The sequence below is a fragment of the Malurus melanocephalus genome, unplaced genomic scaffold (genome assembly GCF_030028575.1).
Source record: "Malurus melanocephalus ecotype Western Australia unplaced genomic scaffold, MMel_1.1 scaffold_116, whole genome shotgun sequence".
Taxonomy (NCBI): domain Eukaryota; kingdom Metazoa; phylum Chordata; class Aves; order Passeriformes; family Maluridae; genus Malurus; species Malurus melanocephalus.
This window is the reverse complement of record NW_026623348.1, coordinates 1,957,710-1,982,709: the sequence shown is the minus strand read 5'-3', so window position 1 is coordinate 1,982,709 and position 25,000 is coordinate 1,957,710. Positions and strand designations below refer to the sequence as shown.

General features: G+C 51.5%; 4 protein-coding genes across 6 annotated transcripts; 1 reads left to right on the top strand and 3 right to left on the bottom strand.

Annotated features, from left to right (window-relative positions):
- Nucleotides 1-8: 8 nt before the first annotated feature.
- Nucleotides 9-4,923, top strand: SERINC4 (serine incorporator 4). Of its 3 annotated transcripts, XM_057369940.1 has the most exons (12): nt 9-681; nt 1,275-1,406; nt 1,819-1,997; nt 2,083-2,162; nt 2,254-2,347; nt 2,410-2,621; nt 2,923-3,018; nt 3,090-3,216; nt 3,456-3,528; nt 3,741-3,798; nt 3,889-4,045; nt 4,347-4,923. In XM_057369940.1, the coding sequence occupies exons 1-12, from the start codon at nt 541-543 to the stop codon at nt 4,561-4,563; spliced, it is 1,566 nt and encodes a 521-aa protein (XP_057225923.1). In that variant the 5' UTR covers nt 9-540; the 3' UTR covers nt 4,564-4,923. The 3 variants fall into 3 exon arrangements, with proteins under 3 accessions (XP_057225923.1, XP_057225921.1, XP_057225922.1); XM_057369938.1 differs by having other exon boundaries at nt 3,741-4,045; XM_057369939.1 differs by having other exon boundaries at nt 616-1,124; nt 3,741-4,045.
- Nucleotides 4,924-7,508: 2,585 nt separating this feature from the next.
- SERF2 (small EDRK-rich factor 2) lies at nt 7,509-8,184 on the bottom strand. Its single transcript, XM_057369937.1, has 3 exons — nt 8,128-8,184; nt 7,750-7,858; nt 7,509-7,648 (listed from the first exon to the last, which is right to left on the bottom strand). Exons 1-3 carry the CDS (start codon nt 8,132-8,134, stop codon nt 7,585-7,587), a joined length of 180 nt encoding a protein of 59 aa, XP_057225920.1. The 5' UTR covers nt 8,135-8,184; the 3' UTR covers nt 7,509-7,584.
- A 369-nt stretch (nt 8,185-8,553) lies between these two features.
- On the bottom strand, nt 8,554-10,824 carry LOC130575795 (peptidyl-prolyl cis-trans isomerase FKBP8-like). The gene is made up of 7 exons (XM_057369936.1): nt 10,319-10,824; nt 9,838-10,183; nt 9,418-9,635; nt 9,175-9,347; nt 9,010-9,087; nt 8,755-8,858; nt 8,554-8,665 (listed from the first exon to the last, which is right to left on the bottom strand). The coding sequence occupies exons 1-7, from the start codon at nt 10,551-10,553 to the stop codon at nt 8,629-8,631; spliced, it is 1,191 nt and encodes a 396-aa protein (XP_057225919.1). The 5' UTR covers nt 10,554-10,824; the 3' UTR covers nt 8,554-8,628.
- Nucleotides 10,825-11,603: 779 nt separating this feature from the next.
- GATM (glycine amidinotransferase) lies at nt 11,604-24,749 on the bottom strand. Its single transcript, XM_057369935.1, has 9 exons — nt 24,661-24,749; nt 24,031-24,243; nt 19,335-19,530; nt 17,979-18,169; nt 16,526-16,663; nt 16,072-16,236; nt 14,538-14,601; nt 14,323-14,439; nt 11,604-12,889 (listed from the first exon to the last, which is right to left on the bottom strand). Exons 1-9 carry the CDS (start codon nt 24,727-24,729, stop codon nt 12,777-12,779), a joined length of 1,266 nt encoding a protein of 421 aa, XP_057225918.1. The 5' UTR covers nt 24,730-24,749; the 3' UTR covers nt 11,604-12,776.
- Nucleotides 24,750-25,000: the final 251 nt, after the last annotated feature.

The window sequence follows — 25,000 nt, the reverse complement described above, 5'->3', positions numbered from 1 at the left end:
GCCCGCCACCGGGCCTGGCCCCGCTGAGCGCTCGCGTTCAGTGCTCCCGGGGCTCCAGGCCGCTCGGAGCTGGCAGTGCCGGCACTCCCGGCCTTCGGGCAGCTCGGTACCGGCGGTCCCTGGCGCTGCGAGGCCTCGCCGCTGCCCGAGAGTACCCGCTGGCGGTAAACTGGGATTGCCGGGTCAGCGGCTCCGATATTGCGCTCACCGCTGCCCACCGCTGTCGGAGGAGCCAGGCCGCAGCGAAGCTCTGGCCGGTCCCCGGGCCGTGGCCGTGCTTCCCCAGCCCTGATGCAGGACTGTCGGAGGCCGTACCGGCAGCGCGGCCCCGGCTGCCGCGGGCACAGGCGCGCCCACCCCGCTGCTCTCTTCCCGCGTGTCACGTCACCCACCACCCACCCGATGGGGACACCGTGTCCCTCGGGCCGGGCTGTGCCCCTCGCTGTGGGTGGCACCGGGGGTCACGGGGGATCTGTCACCGTCACTGCAGCCGCGGCCCCGGCATCTGCCGTGTCAGGGCTCTGCCAGCACAAAGCCTGAATGGTTGTGAARCAGCTGAAGAAAGGTGATGCCAGCCCCAGCAAAGAGCCCCCTGCATCCCCTTGCTCGTCCCCAGTTCCTGCCGACCCTGGGGGATCCTGCTACCTCATGGATGTGCCTCGCTGTCCCCCTACTCAGCAGGTCCGTGGCTCAAGGGACATAATGTCCTCTACAAGTTCTATACCCACCCACAGGGTGCCCCTGTGCTCTAGCCCTTCAGTAAGCCCCACACTCCCCAGGCCCTCCACGCAGCTGTACGGCACTGCTCTGGCATCAGGGAGACATCATCCACAGTCCCTATGTGCCCCTCACGCCAGTTCATGTCCAGGCCACCTGCCTTGGCCTCGCCCTGCCCAGTGAGGGGCCAGGGTCTAGGCAGGGATGCCCATGGCCAGGAGTCACTGGACAGTGCCCATGGACCACACCAGGGGTGACTGCCCGGAGGGGGCAGTGAGCAGATGGCAGGGCGGGCCGAGCTGACAATCCCCTAATCCCATCAACGCCGCGGGGGCTGAGCAGAGCCAAGCTGGGCCATGGCGGGCACACGGGCACGCGGGTACCTCCTGCACCCACTGCTCTTCCAGGTGGGTCTTAGGGTCTGGTGGGGCTAGGAGCACGGCTGGGAGTGAGAGTGGGTGGGGAGGGTGGGTAGGGAGAGTGGGTGGCCCCTGCTGGGCCAGGCTGGGGAGCAATGCTGACCCCTTGGGATCCCCACTGACCATGCCCCTCCCCAGCTCTGCTGCGGTTGTCACGGACTGCGTGTGTCCACGAGCACACGTATCCTCTACACGCTCCTGCATGTCCTGGCCTCTGCCGTGTGCTGCCTCATGCTGTCCCGCACTGTGGCCCAGGCTATCACGGAGAAGGTGACAGAGGGAGCTGGGACRCCCAGGGTACTGGGAGTGTTGGGGGTCCCAGCAGTGCTGGGGGTCTCAAGGGTACCATGAGTTCTGGGGGTACTGTGCTGCCAGGCACCTTGGAGCACYCAGGGGCATGCAGGGGAGCACTGTGTGTGCCAGAATTGCCAGGGGAGTCAAAAGTACTGTGATTTTGGGGATACTGGGATGCTGGGATAGTACTGGGGCTGCTGGAAATACCAAGGGGGAAAGGGTGTTGGGGTACTAAAGATGCAGGATTTGCTTGGCATGATTGGGGTCCCAAAGGTACTAGAGAAGGTATTGGGAATATCTAAAGTTTGGATGTGCCAGATGCCGTGGGCACTGTGGGTGCTGGGTGGACACACCAGCAGCCCTGTCCCATCAACTGCTGTGCCTGCAGATGCCCTTCTCAGTGGTGCTGTGCCAACACCTGCCTGGGGGCACGGMCTGTGAGCGGATGGTGGGCTCCTCWGCCGTGTACCGGGTGTGTTTTGGCACTGCCTGCTTCCACCTCGCACAGGCTGCCCTGCTGCTCAACGTGCGCTCCAGCTCTGACTGCCGTGCACAGCTCCACAATGGGTAAAAATGGGCCGCGGGGCTGGACGGGGTGTCCTGGCATGGGGCTGTCAGGGGCTCTCTCCTACTGACGTTAACTGCCTTGCAGGTTCTGGCTGCTGAAGCTGCTGGTGCTGGTGAGCCTCTGGGCTGCCAGCTTCTTCATCCCTGAGGACAACTTCATCCAAGGTGTGTCCCCCACCCTGTCTGAGCTGGCATTCTGGGCACCCCTTTTGGCCCCCACCTGCCCTGTGCCATCGCCTCTGCTCTCTCCCTCCAGCCTGGCACTACACAGGTGTCTGTGGGGGCTTCGCCTTCATCCTCATCCARCTGGTGCTGATCACAGCCTTTGCACACACCTGGAACAAGAACTGGTGAGTGCTGGGGTGCTGGGTGGGTACTTGCCCACTGCCACTGCTCACCCACTCTCCCACAGGTTAACAGGTGCTGCACAGGATAAGCGCTGGTATCTGGCTGTGCTGCTGGCCACAGCCATCTTCTACACCCTTGCCTCTGCTGCCTTCTTCTTCCTCTACAAGTTCTACACCCACCCAGCTGCCTGCCTCCTCAACAAAGCACTGCTCACCATCAATGGTAGCCTCTGTGGCATCATGTCTTTCATCTCTATCACACCGTGTGTGCGGCTCAGTGAGTATCACATTGCATGGCATGGCAGGGGCTGCTATGTCCTATAGCCAGCTATGCTATGCTGCATGGCCAGCTGTGTCCTGGGCTGGGGGTGACTGTGGGCCCCCAGCTCAGGGCCAGCACTTGGGCATTGGAGGGAAACCCWGCTCCCCAGGGCTCCTGCTGGCCCTTCTTGTACCTTGGCACAAGGTTTTGGATGGGGGAGTGGCAGGAGGGRACTGCCCAGGRCCCACTCACACCCCACCCGCCACCTTATGGCACTCCAGGAACTCCAGTAACACATCTGTCCCCACTCTTGCAGAGCAGCCAAGGTCAGGGCTGCTGCAGTCCTCRATCATCAGCTGTTACGTGATGTACCTCACCTTCTCTGCACTGTCCAGCCGTCCCCCAGAGAGAGGTGGGTGTCCCTGCCCACCACCAGCAGTCCCTGCCATGATGCATGCCCATCTCACCTCCACCTCCCTGCAGTGCTTTACAAGGGGCAGAACCTGACTGTCTGCTTCCCGGGGGTCCGGCAGGATGAGCTGCAGACAGAGGACACCACCGTTGCTGTGCTGGGTGCTGCTATCATGTATGCCTGCGTGCTCTTCGCATGGTGCGTGTACCCTGCTGGGCACAGCCAGCCCAACTGGCTGGCAGTGCCCCATCCCCATGGCCAGCAGAGCCAGGAATGTTCAAGGGGTGGCAGGACAAGAGCAGCTGGGGCACTGGTGGGTGGGCAGGGGCAGCACTCCAGGGCTCCTGTGGCTGTGGGGAATCCTTGGGGCAGGCTGGGAGCCTGGCTTAGGGTGATGGGTGCTCATGTTACGATTTCTACCTCTTTCCTGGGTACAGCAATGAAGCCTCCTACCTCGCTGAGATCTTTGGGCCGTTTTGGATGGTCAAAGTCTACAGCTTTGAGTTTAAAGTGAGTATGGATGGGCCCCGTATCCTCCTGCCCTGGGCACCCCAGATCCACCATCTCAAGCTCCTATCCCAGCCCCAGTGAGGGACAGGYCTGTCTAGCTAAGCACAGAGGGCAGCCCATGGCACGTGTCACCTGCCCGGGTGCTAGGCAGGGCTCAGCCCAGCCATGGTGGCCAAAGGGCTGGGCAGTCACCACTCTTCCTCTCACTGCAGAAACCCTCCTGTTGCTTCTGCTGCCCTGAGAAGATGGAGGAGGAGCTGAGAGGTGAAGGTGGGTGCAGGATCCATGTGGCAGAGTGGGCAGAGCCTGTATGCCAGCCTGGGAGTGTCGGTGAGGGAGGGGTGCCATGCACTCTCCCAGGCACTGACCAGATATGTGAGCAAGTGGAGGAGAACGCCAGGGGACAGTTCATCATCCAGGATGAGCAGGACCGGGTGGCCTACAGCTACTCAGCTTTCCATTTTGTCTTCATCCTTGCTTCGCTCTACGTTATGATGACACTCACCAACTGGTTCAGGTAGGGCCCTGTGCTGCTGCCCAGCCGTCCCTACTCTCACTCCAAAGCTCTGTGCTGGGCTGTGATGGTATCACCGAGCTGGCACCTGCTGGGGATGCTCAGGCCTCTGCGCCCACAGACCTGCATCACTCCAGTGGCAGCTGTGTGGTGCAGCAAGAAGGGCTAGAGGGTCCAAGGCAGATGGGACATGCCCAGGGACATGTGGCCACTGGGACACAGGGTGGCCTCSTGGCTGCAGCTGGCATTGGAACCTCCTGTGCTGGCATCCCTTGGGCATCCAGTGCCTACTCTCTCCCACCAGCTACGAGAATGCAGTGCTGGAGACCACCTTCACACATGGCAGCTGGTCAACCTTCTGGGTGAAGGTGTCTTCATGCTGGGCCTGTGTGCTGCTCTACCTCTGGCTGCTGCTGAGCCCTTTCTGCCTCCATGGCTCCCCACAGCACCGGCGCAGCAGCACAGGGCCACGCATCGTGCGGCGCCGACGTGCTCCACAGCGCATCAACGTCTCCACATAGTCCCTGCCAGGAGAAACTGTGCCCAGGGCTGGTCCCTGCCGTGCCCCGTGTCTGTGCCGTGGCTGTGCTTGGTCCTCCTGGCCTCTCCTGATCCTATATCCCAGGAGATGGCAGCATCTGGGAACTTGAGGGGAACACAGGAGGTAGATGCTTCCAGAGATACCAGCCCTGTGCTGAGCCAGGGCCACCCAAAGGGCCGGAGCAAGCTGGTAGCAGGTGCTCAGCCCGCAGCCTGGTTGCCCTGGCCCCAGGGGGGTGCACTGGGGGAGCGGGGCTCTGCTCTGGCCACCTCTGCCGTGATGTAAATGATACTGTGATGTAAATATCTCCTTCAATACATTTTTTATATAAAACTCTGAACTGAGCCTCTGTCATTGCCCCACGCAGGCCACTGCCACGGGGATGGGGGAAGAGGATGCCTGCAGGACCCAGGCACTGGCCACAGAACAGCCACAGCTGTGGACACCTTCAGGGCAGCTCTGCTAAGCAGAGAGGGGGTACAAGCAGGGTGTGCAGAGCAGGGAACAGTGCCCTGGGGCTCAAGRTTGCAGGAGGGTGTGTAACCCATGGCTTCTGCCTCCAGGGAGGGCACAGTGCCAGAGGCCCAGGACCCCCACCCACACAGCAAACACAGCAGGACAGCTCCCCAGCATCCTGGCTCACAGCACATGGGGATTTGCATGAGCCTCTGCATCTGGAAGCTACAGGACACCCCCCTCCTCACCAGGGTACAGCAGTGCTGAACACTCTTTGCTCCAGAGGCACCACGCCAGGTGAGCAATAGAATACACAGGGACAGCATCATTGTAGCCACCTCCTCCACACGGGACYGGGGAAATGACTCCTGACATTACCAGTGCAGCCTCCCAAGCAGATATAGAACTGGCCTTGGGCAGCTGCAGAGTTCCACTTCCAGCATGGACACAGCCTCCTCACTCAGCAGCATAAGCAGCTCAATGGACAGGCTTCCTGCAGCTCCCACCGGGGCATTGAGGTGAGGGACCTGCCCCTGACCCAGACAGGTACCCACCTCTGGGTCTGCTCACCTGCAGCTCCCTAGGCTTGGGTTTCTCACCATGACATCTGTCACCCAGCAGGGTCCTAGCCCTCAAAGAGGCTAGGCAGAGGGACCCTATAGTGGCTACCAAATGCTCTGGCAAGAAGAAGCTTCCTGCCTTTACCCCAGAGGTAACTGTCTGCCCCCCGCCCATGTGGTGTCAAGGGCCAGGCTGGGGGAGCTGAGCACACCCCTGTGCTGGCACCCACACCCATTGTCTCAGCAAGGGTGTGAGAAGGAGGGACCCATGCCCCYCTGCCCCATGTACCAGCTGGTGCTGGTCAGGGACATGGGTACAGGGAAGTCCAGCGTCCTGCTGTGCCTCTGCATGAATGAGTTCCAAGGAGACATCCCCAGTACCCTTCGTTATGAGCCTCCAGCACCCCTAACTCCACAGCCAGGTAAGATACACAGGAGCAGGGCCTTACTCTTCTTTCTGGCAGTTTAAGCAGCTGCTGGTGGATAGGGAGCAAACCTCATTACAGATCTGGGACACTGCTGGGTAGAAGAGGTGAAAGGTGGGCTTGGGGTGGTGGCAGGGTTCCAGCAGCAGCCASTCACCACACCAGCAGCAGTGACATCCCCACCCTCAGGTACTGGAGGCCTACGTCCGCAAAGCCCATGGCATGCTGCTCCTCTACATCAGCTCCCCTAGCAACTTCMTCAGTGTCCACCAGTGGATTGAGGACATCAAGGTGGCAAGGGTCCAAGAGGCACCCAGCCCCCAGGAGAGGGGCAAGAGCCTTGAGGCTTCAGGAGGGTGGGATGTGCTGTGCCCAAACCTGTCCTGGGGAACAGGAACAAGGCAGGCAGGAGGTGGGCTACTGCCAGGCAAGAGGGACCCCAAAAAAAGTGTGAGTGCTTCCCTCAGTGTTTTCCTTTTTGCTGGCATTTGCATTGGGTCTGGAACTACATTTGGTTCCAGGGCTCAGCACAGGTGTGACAAGAGGCAGCCAATGTGGCCATAAGCTGCCAGCCCCAAGGAACCCCATGCCACCTTTCCCTCCCACGGGACATCAAGCACACTGAGCAGTCACAGCCACTGATGCTGGTGGGGAACAAGATGGACTTGCGGCCTGGCTTAGCAGAGGGACCACATGGCCCATGAGCAGCAGCTGGCCATGGTGAGCAGCAGCTCCTCAGGGCTCCTGGAGTAACCAGGGCCCCACTGTCATCCCTAGGTACACAGCTGCCTATTCAGCGGCAAGGACAGCACCAACGTGGTGGAGGCAGTGCTGCCACAGAACCCGTCCCCAGGACCTGTCCCTATGCCGCCGGGTCAGGCTGATGCCGCTGTTCTGGCCCTGCAGGGAGGKGAAAAGGACGATGGGCAGCGGCCTCGGCGCTGGGCTAGACCCTAGAACAGCCACGAGGACAGCCCCGCGCTGCAGCCGGACACAGCGCGGCGCACGGGCAGCTGCAGCTGGGCCCGCCCCGGCCGTGCCGCAGCGCGGTTCTCCCCCGGTGCGCAGGCCCGGCCGCCATCTCTCCTCCGCCGCMCTCCACCGGCCCTGAGCCCGGTGCCTGCGCCCCGGCTCGCTCCAACACCATGCCGTCCAGCTTCGTGCCTCGAGGCTCCCGGTTCTCCCACGGGCCCCGGGTCGTTCGGCCCTCAGTCCCCGCGCTGATCCCCGGGTGCTGCCCCWAGCACCGCCCAGGCCCGACCACACCTTTGTTCCTCCTCACCGTCAAGATGCCGCCGCTTGACTCTGCCACCGTCGCACTCCGTCCTTCCTCCTCTCCACGGATGCGACTGCTCCATCGGCGGTACCCACGCTCCCCCACCCCCCGCCCGGCGTACGGACGAGCAGACGCAGCGTGCAGGGCTCCACAGCTACTTTAATGGGGACGGCGCCGCAAGGCGCAGGGCGATGCCGGGGATCCCGGCGGGACCCGGGCTGGGGCGGCGCGGGGCATCCTGCCGGCGGGACCGGCCCTGGGGCGGCGGCCGGCACGGCCGCCCGCTACTTGTTGCCCTCCTTCTTCTCATCGGCCTTCTTCTGCTTCTGCTGCATGATCTCCGAGTCCCTGCGGGGAGCGCGGCGGGGCTGGCGGCGGGGCCGGCACCGCCGCGGGGCGGGAGCGGGGAGCGGGGCAGGGCAAGCCGGCGGGGCCGGCCTGGCGCTCACCTCTGCTTACGGGCGGCAGCCGAGAGCCCGTCGTCCCGCCGCTTGCCTTTGCCCGAGTCGCTCTGCTTCTTCAGATTCTTCTGCCGTGCCAATTCGCGCTGGTTCCCGCCTGCCACAGCGCAGCCGCCTCAGCGCGGCTCGCCCCAGCCCCGGCCCCGGCCCCGCTTACGGCCCGCGGCGCCACCCCCCGACACTCCGGCCCGACCACTGTCCGCAGGGCGGGTCCCGGCGCGCCGGTGGGTCGTGGCACGGTCCCCCCATATTCCTGGGTCCCAGAACGGCCCCCCCTCCCTCCGGCCCACCACATTCGTCAACCCCGGCACCCACCCCCTTTCCTTTCTTCCTTCTCTTCCCCTTCCCTCCCCCCACTCCACTCACGGGTCATGGCGCCGCTCCCTCCCACCTCCACTCCGCCGCCACGTCCCGCACTGACCCCCCCACGCCCCGCCCCGCGCCGCATTTTAAGGGGAGCCRCAGCCAATCATCACGCCGATCCACCCCCCGCTGCAATTCCATTGGCACGTCTCTCCGGCACAACCCCGCCTGATTGGCCGCGGGCTATGGCCGCCCTTCTGCCGGCGGGGGCGAAAAAGCCGGAAGATTGGGCGCAGGCGCCGCCGCTGCCCCCGCGAGAACGGGATGGCGGCGTGGGGGCACCGCACCCGGCCGTGACGGCATGGGCCGTGCGGGGAGCTCTGCCAAGCGGGGACAGCGGTGCGAAACGTGCGGGGCAGGGAGGCGGGGCGCCGTCCCGCTCCGCCCTCAGCCCTGCCCCCCGCAGCGTTCTTCTCCGCCGCCGGGAGTGGGGGGCGATGCAGGGACAACGGGATGAGAGCTTTTCTGTGTCCTCGGTGAGGCGGTGGGGTGCCGCGGCGTCGCTCAGACCGCTCCTTCCGACGCAGGCGGTGCGGGGGATCTACGGAAGGGACGGCTATGAGTGCCCATACGTGCCGAGAGGCTCCGGGACTGCTGTCCGTCCCTGCACAGCCCGATTCGCGTACGCACTCGGGRCTCCGCGGCGGCATCGGGTCGTGCCGGGGATTCTGCGAGCCGGTCCTGGATGCGGGGTTCTGGCGCTTCGCCAGCCGAGAGAGCTCCGTRTGGATCACCTGCGGGCRAGRGGCGGCTGCGGCGGGCAGGACTCCKSTGGGACCCCCGACGATCCCAATACAGACTCCCGCGTGTTCCTTCTCCCTCCCCATCGCTCCTTGTACCAGATCTTGCGGGACTCCCGCCCGCCCTCGCACCCGCCTCCCAGACCTTGCTGGCCGGGTCCAGCTCCAGGGCTCTCTTCAGGACGAGCGCAGCTTCTGCATCCCGGCCCTGCTCTGCCAGCAGCTGYGGGGAGAGGAGCGGAGAGGGGCGGAGAGTGACGGACGGCCGGGCCGAAAGGARCGGGGCGGTGTGAGGCGATGCGAGTCCCACCTGCCCGCGCCGGAGCAACGCCCGACCGTTGTCGGGGTCGATTCGTAGCGCCGCCTCGCAGGCAGCCAGCGCCTCCTCCGCCCGCCCCAGCTTCAGCTCGGCGGCCGCGCAGTTGTTGAGGCACTTAACGCGCTGCTCCCGCAGCTCTTCTTCCTCCTCGGGCCCGGGCGGAGCTGCGGGGCGAACAGCGACCTCAGCRCCCCAGCCCTGCAGCCCCGGGCCCTCCCTCCCGGCCGGTCTCACCGGTGGCGGGGCCGTCCAGGGCGCGCAGTGACAGCCGGTACGAACGCAGCGCCGCCGCGAAGTCACCCCGCGCGAAGTGGAAGTTGCCCCGCTCCCGGCGCTGAGAGCCCAGGCGCAGGCGGACGGCGGGCGGCAGCAGCTGCGGGTCGGGGTCGTCCCGCACCTCTAGCAGCGTCACCTCGAACARCAGCGGCGCTTCGGGCGGTACGTCGGGTTCCCTGGTGGTACAGCGCCGGCTGTCCCCGACTTCTGCCCATGTGCCCTGCCCGTGTGCCCTGCCCGCCCTCGCAGGGCCCCACCAGCTCTGGCTCTTCTGTCCTCGCCTATCCCTTTCGCCTGCCCGCCCCGGGTCCGTCTGCCCTCCCGCCCCCTTCCTCTTTCAGTCCCCGCCTGCTCGCTGCCCCTGCCCGCCCGCCTTACCTGCCCGGGCGGCCATAGGCGTAGGGGAAGGCGGCGAGGAAGAAGGAAACCTCCCCGGGTTGCATGGTGGGGACACCCAGCTCCAGAGCCTGTGGACGGGCACGGCGGGGCTGGTGGGTCGCAGCCCCGGGCGGCTCTGAGCCCGCACGACACTGACCCACGCACCGGTTCGGGCTCACCTGCACGACGTCCCCGTGACCCGGCACGAAGATGAGCCGCGGGTCCCGCTCCACCAGCCCCCCGTCCTCCAGGGCGCCCAGCACCTTCACCGACACCTCCTGGCCCGGCAGCGGCCGCGGCCCGCCCGGCCCGGCCCGCACCACGCGCTTCCGCAGCAGCCGGTCCTCTGCGGAGGAGGAGGCGCTGACAGTCAAGCCGTGAACCCCGAAACCGGCACCCCTTGCCCGGCTCTCTCCGATACCGGCCGTCCTAGCCTGGGCTCCGGGCCCGGCTGGCACCGGGGCCGCCCGCCGGCGCTCACCCGTCAAGTCGCTCCAGCCGTCGGCGGCGAAAAGCGGCTCGAAGCCGCCGGGTCCCGGCACCGCCAGCGTCTCCAGCCGCCGGTAGAAGAGCCGCTCCTCTTCGCGCACCGACGGCACCGCGATGGCAGTGTGGGGCAGCCGGAACCGCACCCGCCGGTCCCTGCCGGGCCCCCGCGGCCGCCCGCCGGTCCCCGTCTCCCTCTCCGGGGAGCCGCCGGGCGTCGGGCCCGGCATGTTCGCCCCCGGCCCTCCTCGCCGCCCGCCGCTACCTGCCGGCCTCGGTCCGGGCCCAGCCGGGGCTCGGCGGCGGATGCCCACGGTCCCCAGCCCGCACCGGGCGTGTCGCCGCTGGTCCCGCCGCGCCGCGACTGCCGGTGGTCGTCCGGGCCGGGGACACGGTGGAGCGCATGCCGCCGCGCCGTTACCTAATGCCGGGAAGCGGCTCAGGGGATTAGTCCGGGCCGACGGCAAAAATAGCCGGCTCAGAGCGAGTCCCGCCGCCGGGCTCCCGCCGCCCGCCCCGCCCGCTGCTGCCCCCGGCACCGCCCGACTGCCGCCGTTCGCGTTCCGGGCAGTGCCGTGGTCACAGGCGGAGCTGTGCGGGSCTCTCCGGTACCGAGGATGCGGGCCGGGTCTCCGGGTACCGGACAGGTATATAACACGTCGGAAAACAACACAAGACCAATGAGATGCCAACACAGAAACACGAATCAGTATTTCTACACCTTTTTTTCTACACGGGAGCCTACAGAAGCATAATTAAGTCTATCAGGTCAAACCATCTTCTTGTAGATAACAGATAGATCGACATACCTGAGGGAGTATCTCAGTCTCTGCCTCAGTACCTCTGTCTCAGCTGGAATCACCTTCATGTTATCCTCTCTAAGTCTCAAAGAGTTTCTCCCACTATCTTGTCATTTGAGACACAGAGTGAGCAGAGAGAGGGTGTAAACTGTTACAGAGCGTGCCTTGGATTGTGCTAATTCATTTCTTGTGGGGCTGCCCCAGTCATTACACTCCCACTGTTACGAAAATAACATAGCAGTAAAAAACTCTTGGGAAGGTTGTCCTTCTCATATTCATATATTTAACTTCATTAAGTCCTAACTTGTGACAATTTGCTATAAACTAATGAATGARCCACTAACTTGGGTCATCATTCATTATCATAAAGCTATTTCCTGCCTGCTTAATTAAGCTCAGAGAATGCTCTAGAAGGGAAGCAGAAGCAGACCCTCTTGAGAAGCGATGAAAGCAGGAGGCTGAGGGGTATCCTGACAGTTTCAGCACAGCTGAACACACCGGGCAGCTGCCCAGCAGGACTGAAGTGCCTGAGACAGTCTGGTAGGCTGGAGCAACATCTTTACCTGGTAGAAATACACATGGATCCAACACTCAGATTTCCACCTGCACTGCATAACCCCAGAAAACAAACAAACAAACAACAAACAACCAGGCAGTGGCCCTAATTTCTGAATTTAAAACCAAGACTGACTTTAGGTGGAGGTGAGTAGACATCAGCCTGCCCTTGTTAAGCATGAACAGCAGTTGCAGGGCAACCAATTGAGAATGCAAAACACTTTATTAGCATAAAAAGTACATATTCAGGAATCAATACTCAAATTCCTTCATGGCATCTGGCACGTTTGATACATATTTCTGTATCTGCTACAGCTGAAGGAAGACCGGGTTGTAAGATGTCAAGTGGTTTTTTGTGCCTCTTTTTAAGTTWTGTAAACATCTCAGAGTGAAACCTGTACAAGCAGAATATTAGCTATCATTTGTACACTTAAAAGTTAAATAAAACCCAATTTCAGCAATACAAAAGCAATATAAAAAAGTACTCAGGTGCATGACATGCATCAGAAGAAAATGTAGAAGAACATGGCAAGTAAGTGAACAGGTCTTAAAAGTTAGATCATACTGAAAATTCTCTGTAAATATCTGTATGGCTAGACATGAAAAACATGATAAAATTACTTGGTTCCCTAAGAGATCTATACAGTTGCATCTATTTCAACTTCATTAGACATGACTATATTAGAACAATAAAGGGATTAGAAGGAATAAGAAAAGTGTACTCAAGTTTCACATTTCAAGCTGCCTATTTGATAGAGTAAYTAGACGGAGGTAGATATCCAATATTAGTGGCCAAGCTTTTCTAACAAGACCTTTTAGCTATCTTGTCAAGCTTTTACATTCAAAGCCAATGTGAAAAGGCTTCGTAGATGAAGGATGTCTTTCAAAAAGGCAGCCAGAAAACCTGTATTACTGATGGAAGTAGTTTCAATTATCCTGCTGAAGKTGAAGGATATTTAAGAATAAAACACTTACCAGACCATTACGAGGATACCACTTATCAAGCACTAAAGCTYATGCAGTCATTTTAACCAAAGTGACAGTGATTTGCACATTTCCTACGCCTATTTTAGAAGCTGAACCATTGCTACCTATTTCCTAGTCAAAGTAAGACTGCAAGGTGCCACGGCGGCGGATGTCACATGTCCAGCAGTGGAATCCACCTCCCAGAGAATTGGCATGGCGAATGTTCACTTTAATTGTAGAAATGCCTGGAAGAAATATACAATGGACACTTTTAAAATAGACTCTCAAATTCATATGGCAAGCTCTGATTGGAACATGGGATGATACTTTATCAGATCATTTGGCTAGGATGTGAGTATGGGAAGTGTTGCCTATTAGTTTGTTAAGAATTTATTTTCCCAAATTCTAGGCAGAGAATAAACTAGGAACACAGCTGGCTTGTTTATTCCAGTGATATCCTCTTGGAGCCTGGAGCACAGYCAGTGTTTGATGTGTTATGACGTGCCAGTAATAAAAACGTAAATTCAATTTCTGTGACATGTGAAGAATTAGCTGAAAATCTGCTACAATATATGATCAGGACACATTTTCACAACTATGTGTGAGCATTTACAGTTCAGACACTGAATGTGCTCTTTCAAATGCCTTTCAARTAAAGAAGTATTCAAGGTAAAATCTCTGATTCCCTCTTTCTCTGAAAGGGAAAAGAGGCTCTTATTACCTAGGTTAAGCTTCCTCCCGCTTTTTTTTTCACCTCTGGTGTTTCAGCTGTGYCTCAGCTTATACAAAGTCCTAACAGAAGGATCAGACAACTTCTYTATAACAGAGTTTGCCTTTTTGCTTCTTGGTACTTTCAGGAGCTCAGGAGCAGCTCAGTAGAATAGAATAGTAGAATCTATCACCTAGATCAGCAAAGGTTTTGTTCCCAGTGGACTCATCTCAGTGCTATAAACTTTCTGGCTACCAGAGTTTATTTTGAACTTACATACACGTGAAATGCAAGTGTGAAAGAAAAGCCATGATTAGCATTACTAGCCTCATTTTTTAAGTACTTTCAGGCATTTATAAATCCYCAGCTCCTTGGTCATGCATTAAAACAACCTAAGGCTGAGAAGCTGTGCATAATAAGACTTCCAGATTTTATGTTCAATTACAGTTCTCCTGTGACTGCTCATCTGAAGGAACTCCACATTGTCGTGAAGTTGCATTTCACAGATTCTCCATAAAATTCCAGAAATTCCTGGAATAAGTGGTCTTAATTTAACATTTTTTAAGTACAATGGGTTTGCAACTGAAAAAATCTGCAAGCATTTTGGCAGTGATGGATAACCAGCTCTATATCATTCAGCAATAAGTGCACTCAACCTCTCCAAGACAGATGTTGACCTTAAAGTGAACAGACAGTTCACATTAAAAAAGCTCATTCAAAGGCATCCTAGCAATAGCTTTAGTTACTACTCATCCTTTTATGTGCTGYAAGCTGTAGGGGGCAAAAGATCACATTTCTATGACTGAAGTATTCAGGAGAAAAATCCTTGAATGATTCTTACTTGCTAATCCCACTGTTTGAGTACTTTTTCCAGTGTTGGCTGCTTTTACTGTTCTAAGTAAAATCTCCATTTTCTCTGGCTGGTAGCACAATAATTTTATGTTTATGTAGAAGTGTGTCAGGACATACCCAGCTTTTCAAACATCTTCTGAATGGAGGTCTCATTGGCATCCACCATCACACGTTTCTCATCCAGCATCAGGACATTCATGGAGAGCCATTTGGAAGACATCCACAGCGGGTGATCTGAGCACAGAAAAAACCTTGCACTGTACCAATGTTAYTCCATATTAATACACCCAAGAATACTCTTGGGATCCTTAGAAAAGGAAGGGTGACTATACCATCTGGGATGAGTGGCACTGGGGGTTGAATCACAGTCCAGCCGGCTTTCTTGAAGAGCTCAATCTGGAAGAGCAATTTAAATAAATCCTCAGGAGAGTTCTTAGAGTATCACATGATGTTCTCCAACCTATGCCAGATTTTCTCATAATATTTCAATACTTCAATTCATGACCTGCTCTCTGTTCACTATTCAAGTTTCATCCACAAACCCAGTTTTCATACAAGCATTTTTTAAAAGTMTTTTTAGATTTTGCATACCGATAGCAATTATTTCTATCAGTTTTATATATGCTAGGTATACTAAGATAGGTTAAAGACAAAACAGCATTTGCTGTTTGGTGCCTGTTAAGTAAATGTATTGGTAAAAGCCCAAAAATATTTTTAAATGTTATTTCTTCCCAAACTATTTTAAAAGCCATTGACTGATATGAATTACACTGATGTTTCTAAAAACAAACCCATCAGAAATAACACAAAATTACCTTTCCTTCACACTCTATAAGAAAACTAATGTACAGCTCACTTAAAAAAGGGAAAAATGTAAAGACATCGTAAGGAATATTTTGTGTCTTTAAGAATTACACAATTGAGTTAAAMAATAAGAGGAGGACAATTTGGCCAAGGAGAATTGACTTTTAGGCTACAYTGTCTGAATAGTTGGAAGAGCCTTCGCGAATATTCCAGCGTTACCACGAGGTGGGGCTCCAATCCCGAGCACTCAATCAGCCTCTCCTGCCAGGATTTTAAAGAAAAGCTCCCTTTTATCCGCACCATTCAAGAAAAGCCCCCTTTCATCCGCACCATTCACACACACCCCACCACTTCCCGGTCCTCCAGAACTGCCAAAGCAGTTTTTTATGAAAGCAAGCTACATTTATCTTTTCTATCTACACAGACAGCAGCTTTCCCTGGGAAAAAAAAAAACCCAGAACATGGGTTTCATACAAGGAGACCAAAAATCCTCTTTCAAGTAACATTATGAGAAACTATGGAAGGAAAAGGGATGGGGAAAATAGGTTTGTTTTAAAAATTACATTCTCAGAACGGATACMAAAAGAGGCAGTAATTCACTCAGACAATTTGCATTGAAACCACCCTCTAAGAAGAGACTAAGAGCAGGTTTTACAAGTCTCTGCTCTTCCCTGCTCTTCAGAAGGTATTTGTTGCTCAGTTACTCAAAGCTGAATACCTGAACAACTACAGCTTCCTGGCACTGGTTCAATTAATACCAAAGAAGAGATTTCCAAAACAGAAATAAAACAGGTGATCCCTCATCTGAGCAGCAGAAAACCTTCCATTTCTCTTAGGATACAACCAAAGTATTTAAGTAGYGAAAATRTTCAGAGAAGYTGTAAATCCCAAATGCTTGATTTGRTACAATATTAAAAATTAAATKACTTCCATCATATTTAACCATGTAYCTATGAAGAAACACACAGTGGAATGTGTGGAATAGWAATTACTCAGCAGGGAACTAATCCAGCTGAGGGTTTTTAAACACAAAACACTTTCCCCCTCCTTTTACACTCTCACCTGATGGCAGGGCCGGTCTGGGTTAGAGAGAACAAGACCAGGCCCGATGATGTTAAAAGTGGCATCAATGTGCATRGGGTTGGGATCCTTAAAGGATATTATGTGCACTCTATAGTCTGGTGCAAGGTGTCGCCTCATCCATTCAATACCCATGTAGTTTGTCACCTGAAAACAGGACAAATCAAGGTTTACTAGGCTGCAATAAAAACTGCATCCAAGACTGGTTTGTCTAAGGTTTTATTTAATTAAATATTTAAAGCAAGTGTAATAGAGAATTTTGTGCCTTTGGCTAACTCCTAWCCTGGAAGGCAGTCTTATCATGTATATCAAACATTCTATAAAGAGCAATTCCTTTTGCCAACACTCTTKTTCTAATGCTGCTTGGGAATTTAAAAAGATAAAATACCAAGCATTAAGGTAGATCCCAAAGCTGTTGAAATAAAGCTTTGTTTACCTGGCTCCTTTGTACAAAGATATCTCTTCCAGCTCTAATGAAGTCAGCAGCATCAAAGCATGGCTCAAATTCAGTAGTTACAAATTTTCCCTGAGCAGCCAGTTTATGCCTGTCTTCAACAGAGTGGATTGGATAATTCTAGTTGTAGAAAAAGGGAATGACAACTTTAGTTTGGAGATGTGAAAAGAAAGTTCTCAAATTATTTCTGACTGAAGAGTAATTTAAAATTAGGAAAAGGAGTTAATATTGATAGCTAGTATGTTCCTTGGAGGCGGTTATGGTTTCTTCTTGCTAAAATAGGAAAGAAAATCAAAATGTGGACCTACAGTGAAAGGCTTTGAGCACATTCAAGAATATGTAATGAGATAAGAGACAAGAGTTTTATCAAGAAAGTAATTGCTCTTCAGAGCCACTGTTTGGATAATATTCTGATGTCATGATCAAAAGTATTCATTACCAGTGTAGTTTAATTACCAGTCCAACAAATCACTGCACAGTGACAGAAGTACTGGAGGGGAAGCTATTTCCTAACAAAGGTACTTTTCCACATTTTAGAATGGAGCAGTACTTCAAACTAGAAGACAGATCATTACTTTAATATTAAACAAGGCAAATAAAAACAAGTCAGATGTAAAAAATCCAGAAAAAAAAACCCAAAAAACCAAAACAACCAGATAAGGAGTTTCTATGTTTCAGAACAGATTCTGGAAATTCTCATATTGATATATTACTTTAGGGTAATTTTCTTATTTAACAAAGACATCTTTGCATCATTGATGATACTGTTCCCAGAAAATCGCAATTATTGCACAACTAGTTTACTGCCTTTATTGCAAATGCTGTCACCAAGGTCCTAGTGCATGTGGAAGCCTATAGGAAACAACCAGATTTTTCCAAGACTAAATTATTAGGGGAAAAAAAAAAGAAACTATTCACTTTAATATTTGGAAGGTAAATAGTCACAGTTTTGACCCTCCACTATTTCCTTTATATAACTTTCAAAATACCAATCATCATACAAAAAGCCAATTATGAGTTGGGGAGGTTTTCTGTGACAAAATATGTATCCTTTCTCACTTTCCTAATGCACTCAGGACATAGAGACATTCTCAGGGAAACTTCATTCTTTAATCTCTGTGAGGTTTTTTCTAGCATTCCTTCCTCTTTAGTAATGCTCAGTTAGAGCCAGTAACCAAAACAATWCAAAGCAGAGGAATTCAATAGAAACAACTTCCTGTTCCTTATTCTCTGATTGCCCATGCTGAGTTTCAGCTGCAAAGGTTGCAGAATGTTTGCATGCACCAGAAAAAAAACAAAACAAAACAAAACAAGTCTCCAGAATTGTTTTGGTCATTCTCCCCCAGGATTTTGTGAATCCTAGGTAAGAGGTTGAAATTATCAGCAAAATTCTGTATAAAAAGAACTGAATTTCTGAGGGAAACTAGAACAGTACCTGATCATAGAGCTCATCTGCCATTGTGGGTTTGGGGGCAGTTGTCCACTTAGCACCACTGTTGAAATAATCTTTGATTAGTCGTCGATATGCCCTGTACTCAAAGAACCGAGCACGCCAAGCCATAGGAGCTTCAATAATTTCATTTCCCACCACTAACAGGATGTCTCTTGGCATGGCAGCATACATACCTGGAAGGAAAGTGACCCTTAATGAGACAAATATACCTTTCTTGGCTCTTTCAGCCAACACATTTTTTACCCTCCTTTTACCATTATTTCTATCTAAACTGTCAAAAAGTATTGTTAGCAATGTTGAGGAAGCCAGCACATCATATTAGGTCCTTACAGTTGTCAGTACTTTTYCAAASTAATATTTTTTTTTTTCAAAATACATGAAACTTTAGCTACAAAGCCTCACTCATAACAAATYCCCAGCTAGATGAAAGCCATCCACCATCAAGCCTCCAGTTCATAGTTTGAAAGCCTCACTTCATCTTGCAAATTAACTAAACCAAGGCTTATTAATTATCCAGATGACTTTAAAAAGTGATGATAGGTGCCAAATTTTCTAATGGAATGTCATTTCTTTGCATACCATCCTTTCAAAAAGTAACAGCACAGAAGAGGAATTTGATGGAACACAGAAYCAGTGCAGAAAGCAGTTCCATTAGGCTTCTCATTATCTGTTCCTAAATGAATTTTAATTTCACTGGAACAATTTAACAGCATATTTTACATGAAAGAAGCCTGAGGACTACACTTGGTGCAGAGCTTGGTGAGGCAGACAACCAAACCCAAATGTGCCACCCATGGAGGAACATGTGCAGGTAAAGGGACATTCACATTTCCTCCACACTTGTGAGGACCTTCCTGGCAAAGTGTTGCCTCCAACTGTTTTGTCCTCCATGGTTTGAGATGAATCCAACTCTAGGATCCAACAGAGAGCTATCAAGACAGCCAGAAGGGCTCAGAGCATTTCATTTCATGTGCCAAGTAGGGGACAAAGCAGTGCCAGTCTGCAGCCACTGAGGGTCATTGCAGATTGACACTGCTTGGCTGTGCCAGTGACAGCCTGGAGAGGGAACCTGGCAAGAGATTCTGGTGTGGCAGGGTCAGGTTGGGTGTCAGGCAAAGGTTCTTTCATCAGGAAATTCACACAGCACTGAAGCAGGTCAGCAAATCAGAATCTCCACCCCTRGAGATCTTCCAAGTCACAGCTACAGAAAACCAACACTGAGGTCACTKAGTGCTGGTAATAACCCTGCTCCTAGCAGGAAGGTGGACTGGATGACATCCCAAATGTCTCAGACAAGACCTAAACAGACAAGACCTTCAACAACAGAAGAACATTTACCTGTAGACTCAAAATCAGGTGTWTTATACTTCACAGACCAGTCAATTGGATCAGGCCTCTTGACAATAACACCTTCTCCCTTCAAAATATTGCACATCTCTTCAATTTCAGCAATAGCTTTTTYTAAATGGTCTTTGGGGAAACTCTGGCCTCCGAATTTCTGGTAAAATCCCCAATATTTTTCATATGTGTTTGCCTAAAAGAAAAGGACAGGGAGTGACAAAGAATAAGCATCAGTTATTTTTGAGTGAAACAGATGTGTAAGACACAACCCTTAGCATTAAAATTTTCTTGATCTGACATGTTGGAGTGTGCCTTTTATCTGATCCCTGCAATATTCTGACCACATTTCTCTTCAGTTAGTATTGAGTGACTCTCATTGCCAAGTGGCCATTTGGTCCCTGTTACAGAACGCTTGTGCAAACACTCCAAAAGTGGCAAACACTGTAGACTCTGCTGTTTAATAAGGCTATCAGACATGTTTATAAACTAAAACAACCTTGAGCTCATCTCCAAAATGCATCTACACATCTGTAGCTGCCTTATTCAAACCTCACTTGAGTACTGTCACAATGGTGACATCAGGAATTCTAAAGYCATCCCAAGTACAGGTAACGTGCCTTGCTGGCCAGGAGGAACTGTTTCAGGCACAGTGGCAATCTAGAAGAAGCAAAAGATAGTAAATTCACCTGCCAGAGTTGGATTGAAGCAAGTACAACTTTCACAGACCTAAATCCTCCACTGAAATGGTATGATAGACTTCTTGAATTAAAAACAAATTCAAAATTATGTCCTAGACCTCATGGGTGAGAATGCCCAGACATATCACCAAAACAAATGATGCTGCTTCAGTTCAAGGTATCTGATGTTCCTGTCATGTCAGTGTTAGCAGAGATGCACGTGCATTTGGAGCCCTCTGGAATGACACCAGAAAGGGTCAGGAACAGGTCAGAGAGTTGGTGCTTTCTCCCCAACAGAGCCCATCACAGGCAGCTTGAGGGACAGCAAGGGCTGCAGGAGAACCAAAACTGAGGCTGTCTCCTGACACTGCAGTCCTGTCCACCTCCCAGAACACAATGTTCTCACCAAAATCACAACAATAATGTGCCTTTGTGCCAGCACTGCCATTGAGCCCCTACCCACTGCTATTTCTGGATATTTGCCTCATGCTATAGAGGTAAGAGAGAAGAAAGAACATTCAGCCTTAACATTCACACAGAGAGCCTCAGCATGGGCATTCTGCTCCTCCAGTTCTGGAACGTCTTCCCATCCTTCCTGAGGGAATTTGTTCTTTTTCTGTGAGTGAAGTCTGGGGTAATTTGATCACCTCAAACTTGCCAGCTGCTCAGAAGTCACGTGCAGATCACATGAAGTGCTCAACATTCCTATGGAAACATGTTCTGCTAATGAGGTAAATTTATCCTATGGAGCAAAGGTGGTTATTTTCAGAGCCAGCCATRATGTGTCAATAGCATCAATTCCTCTCTCCACCACGTCCTCTAGTGCTGCTTTATTTCAAACCTGAGGAACCACGCTTGTGTTGCACTAATGGGATGGCATAACCCTAAAATTACAGCAGGGTAAGGGTTAACACTGAGACACTACTCATATTCCCTGCCTTCTGAATAACTGGGRAAAGGGTATATGGCTGGGAATATGTATTTCATAGCAAATCAGGGTTGAGATGTCAGACCCTTTTGGTCATGGAYATACAAGTCAGTTCAGACTGTCCAAAAAAGGACCAAGAATAGGACACAGAAAAGACAACATTTAAAATTAACTCTTTCTTTTCAGGAGGAAGTTTAAGAGTGTGCTGCAAGGAAAGATTGTCTTTGGGAAACTGCAGTATTGCTCCCTATCGTTGCTATTTAATTTAAACATTTGTCATGGAAAATAATTAACATTGTCTAGATGTACCTTAAACCTAGYAATGACAATTATTAAATTTAGGACAGTAAAACTTCAGTTCAGATCAAAATTCTTTTTGCCTAATTCAGTAGTAAACGCATGTACACACACCCATCTTCTCACTCAAAATATAATGATCTGAGTTAATAATACTTTCTCACSCAAAATACATTATTATCCACAAAATATGCTGAAACGCCCTGCAGAGTACAAAGCTACAAAGTTCARCTGCTTGGCTGTTAACTGCTTCAGAAGAACACTTCTCAGTGGTGGGATTTATCACTGAAATGCTGATTCAAAAAAGGGCATCTTCCTAATTAATGCAGCTGTTAACATTGTAGTTAAGATTTTTTCAAGTTTTCAAATATTGTATTTACCTCTACATAGCCCATTTCAAGCTCTGAAAAGGATTTGCAATTAAGTGTCATCTCATTAATATTCATCAGATAAGCAGAGCTCCCTATTCAATTCCTTCCTTCCTCCTTCTTATGCCAAGCACATCATCCCCAAATCACAGCAAAAACACTCGAGTGCACCAAACCATTATCTCAAAGTACAAGAGAGAATGCTGAGTGCAGCCATACTCCCTGCATTTCAATATTTAGTAAATAAACACGCATACAATGTTAAAACACAATCTCAACACAAGGATTTACCAAACTGCTGTAATCTGAGATACATTTTTTAGAGCCTCTCGGGTGCAAAGCTGGAAATCTCCCTCATAAGAGTAAAATTCATTAGTTTTAAGCTGCAGTTTTTATGACCAGTGACCCTCATGCACTTGGCAGACAGCACGTGGTAAACCTCAACTCTAGTTTGGCCACTTACAGGGGCAGGAAYGGGGATTTGTGGTGATTGTCTTATACTGGAGCAACACACACATACACACCTGAGCTTTCAGCCACACGGAGATTTGAGCAATAATAAATCTATTAATTAATAATAACAAAAACATCAAGGTAGGACTGGACTGCTGCTTGGATTATTCAGCAATACACCCCAGCTGTTAATGTTACTCYTGCAGTTTCTACAACAACATTTAAGACAAAAGCAGAGAAAATTAGAGGAAACCACATCTCAGCTGGCTCTGTTCCCATTACCTGATGTGGACTTGACAATTGACACAAAGCTCATTTAAATCTTGCTTTCACTGTAAGTCACAGGTATTTGAATCGCAGAGGAAATCCTGYACTTTGCCATTCCTCACTGAGCTTTTGATATCACACATAAGAGAAAGTGAAGTTCWGACCTGATGTGAGTAGTTACAGCTTCACAGGCAGCAAAACCTGTACTGCATATCACACATCAGCTTGTTAGACACGCAGCATTTTTTTTCCTGGTGCTTAGGAACAGAATTTTGCCTCATTTAATGTTACAATGTAAAATGTTGGACATTTTTCCCTTGCTCATTTTATACATTTATTATGTCAGTCTTACATAAATATATGTACATAACTTGTGTATTAGAAATGCTAATSCTCATTCACCTCTTTCTCTGAAGCTGCCAGGATATCTTTGGAGCTCTCTGAAAGAGGACTCCAGAGTTGGTAACTGAGCTGCAGCTTTCAAGGAGTAAATACAAGTGATAATGAAGTCAGTGGTAAAGCTTTCATTGTGCTCACTGACACCAAGATACCATCTCAAATATCCCCACATAAATCAAATTATTACTCTGCAACAAAGGATTAAAACACCAAACTGCAGTTATTCATTCACACTCCTCCAACCACTTCTGCCTAGAATCATAAAGAGATTCAAAAAAAAAAAAAAAAAAAAAAACCTATTTTTTTTTTCTAAAAAAGTATATACATAGAAATATAAAAAGGGCTAAGGGAAGAGAAGTCTTCTGTACATTTCAAACTTCCCCTAAACAACCAGTTCCAGCACTTTAAACATAATTTCCTTATCTTTGTTTGCCATTCTTTCAATGTCAGAGCATAGTTCTTTCTATTTTTTAAACTGAGATCTTCTGGTCAATTTTTCCTTTAAGTTTTACTAAGGTCTCTTGGGCAGAAGTAATGTGCCAGCTCATTTTACTGTGCTAGYCAYGAATTACTGCCCTGCAGGTAGCACRGTAACAATGATAGAGAAAGAATCAAGAACATGCCCAAAAATGCAGGTAATACAAATTGTTAGGAACTTTAAAGTCCAGGTAAAGTACACAAAAATCTGGAGCAAGCCCATTATTTTTGTATTACTGTTTTAAACACGAGATTCCAGAGAACAAATAATCATGGATTTATTTAGGTTGCTGTTGTAGGTTTAGGCATACAAAAATGCTGAAAAGAACAGTGGACTATATATTTCCACAAAATATTTACTGCAGCACACAGGAGTTTTAGTAAACAACTTCAGAGAGGTTTAACACAAGAGTCCTCTTAGTCTRCAGCTACATAGCTCAATCTTGCTCAGACTGTTAAGTAGAAAACTACATTTGCTTTTCAAGTGTACTTAGCTTCAAGCCAAATTAAAGTTTCATCAGTCCAACCAACTATCTCAAAAGCTTGTGTGTGTGCTTTGATARCATCAGGGCACTATTAGCAGAGTAGACAGCACATATTAGAGGTTCTCTCTGCTAGTGATTTCTGTTAAAACAGCTAATTCAGTTGAAAGTCCAAAGAAAAAAGCACATCCCTCACCAACATGGCTATCCTGTAAAGTTTCACAGATGTAAACAACCACCTTGAAAGAAGAAACCTGAAGAGTTAACACCACACTTTATGCACTGTAAAGCTTAAGCAAATTTTACATATAAAATCCATATTTTGATTTCTTTTTTATTGTTTACCTTAACCTCCACAGAAAAAGGTGGGACACAAGCATTCTCAGCTCTTCCCACAATGACCTCTTCCAGTGGATCCCACTCATTATATGAGCAAACAAGACAGTCCTTGGGCACAGGGCTTGGAGCCTTGTCATCAGCAGCACAGGTGTTCTGGGAGGCCGTGGCTGCCTGGGTGCTCTGGAAAGTTCGCTGCACCCATCCTGTAAAGACTCGAAGCTTAAAATAAAAATAAGAATGAAAATTATGCTTCTCTCACAAAAAGCAAAAAGCTATGGTTCAGCCCACAGGTGCCTTAACACTATCATCCCGAAGCAATGTATGGTATTTGTAGTATYAACAGAAACACAGCTTGTTACAGCCATTCTGACTCATTCACAGCCTGGTCGATGCTCAAAGGAAATTTTGCCTTTTAAGATCGAGTCACTTTAGAAGGGTACTGAGMTGGGAGCACGGCACTGGCAGTGGCGGGACGATGCCGGGTGAACCTCGGCCAGAGAAGCCTGCGGCCGCCCCGCACCCTCCCGTCACTGCTCGGAGCACCCCGGCCAAGGGGCCACTCGAGACCCTCCCCACGGAGCATCCTCATCCTCGTCCTCRTCCTCGTCCCCAGCCCCGGATCTGCGCGGCACCAACCCCCGAGCCGATGTARTGCGCTGCCTCGGCTCCCCGGCTGCCCCCGCGCAGGCACCGCACTCGCAGCATCTCTGCCAACCCCGCAGCACAGCGCGGCTCCGGCACAGCTCCGCGCCCGCCGCGCCCGCTTTATGGGGGGAGCGCGCCCCGCCCCGCCCCGCCCCGCCCGGGGGCAGAGCCCGCCTACAGCTCCCGGCGGGGCGGGCAGGGCTCCTCCGGCAGTGTCCGGCTCCCCCGCTCCCGGTCCGGCTCCCCCGTTCCCGGTCCGGTTCCCCCGTTCCCGGTCCGGTTCCCCCGGCACTGTCCGGTTCCCCCGGCACTGTCCGGCTCCCCCGCTCCC

Bases quoted from the DNA above. Each gene is read 5' to 3' on its own strand.
- SERF2 (XM_057369937.1), bottom strand. The intron at 7,649-7,749 runs GTGAGCGCCAGG...CGCTCCCCGCAG, and splicing joins GCTGCCGCCCGTAAGCAGAG to GGACTCGGAGATCATGCAGC.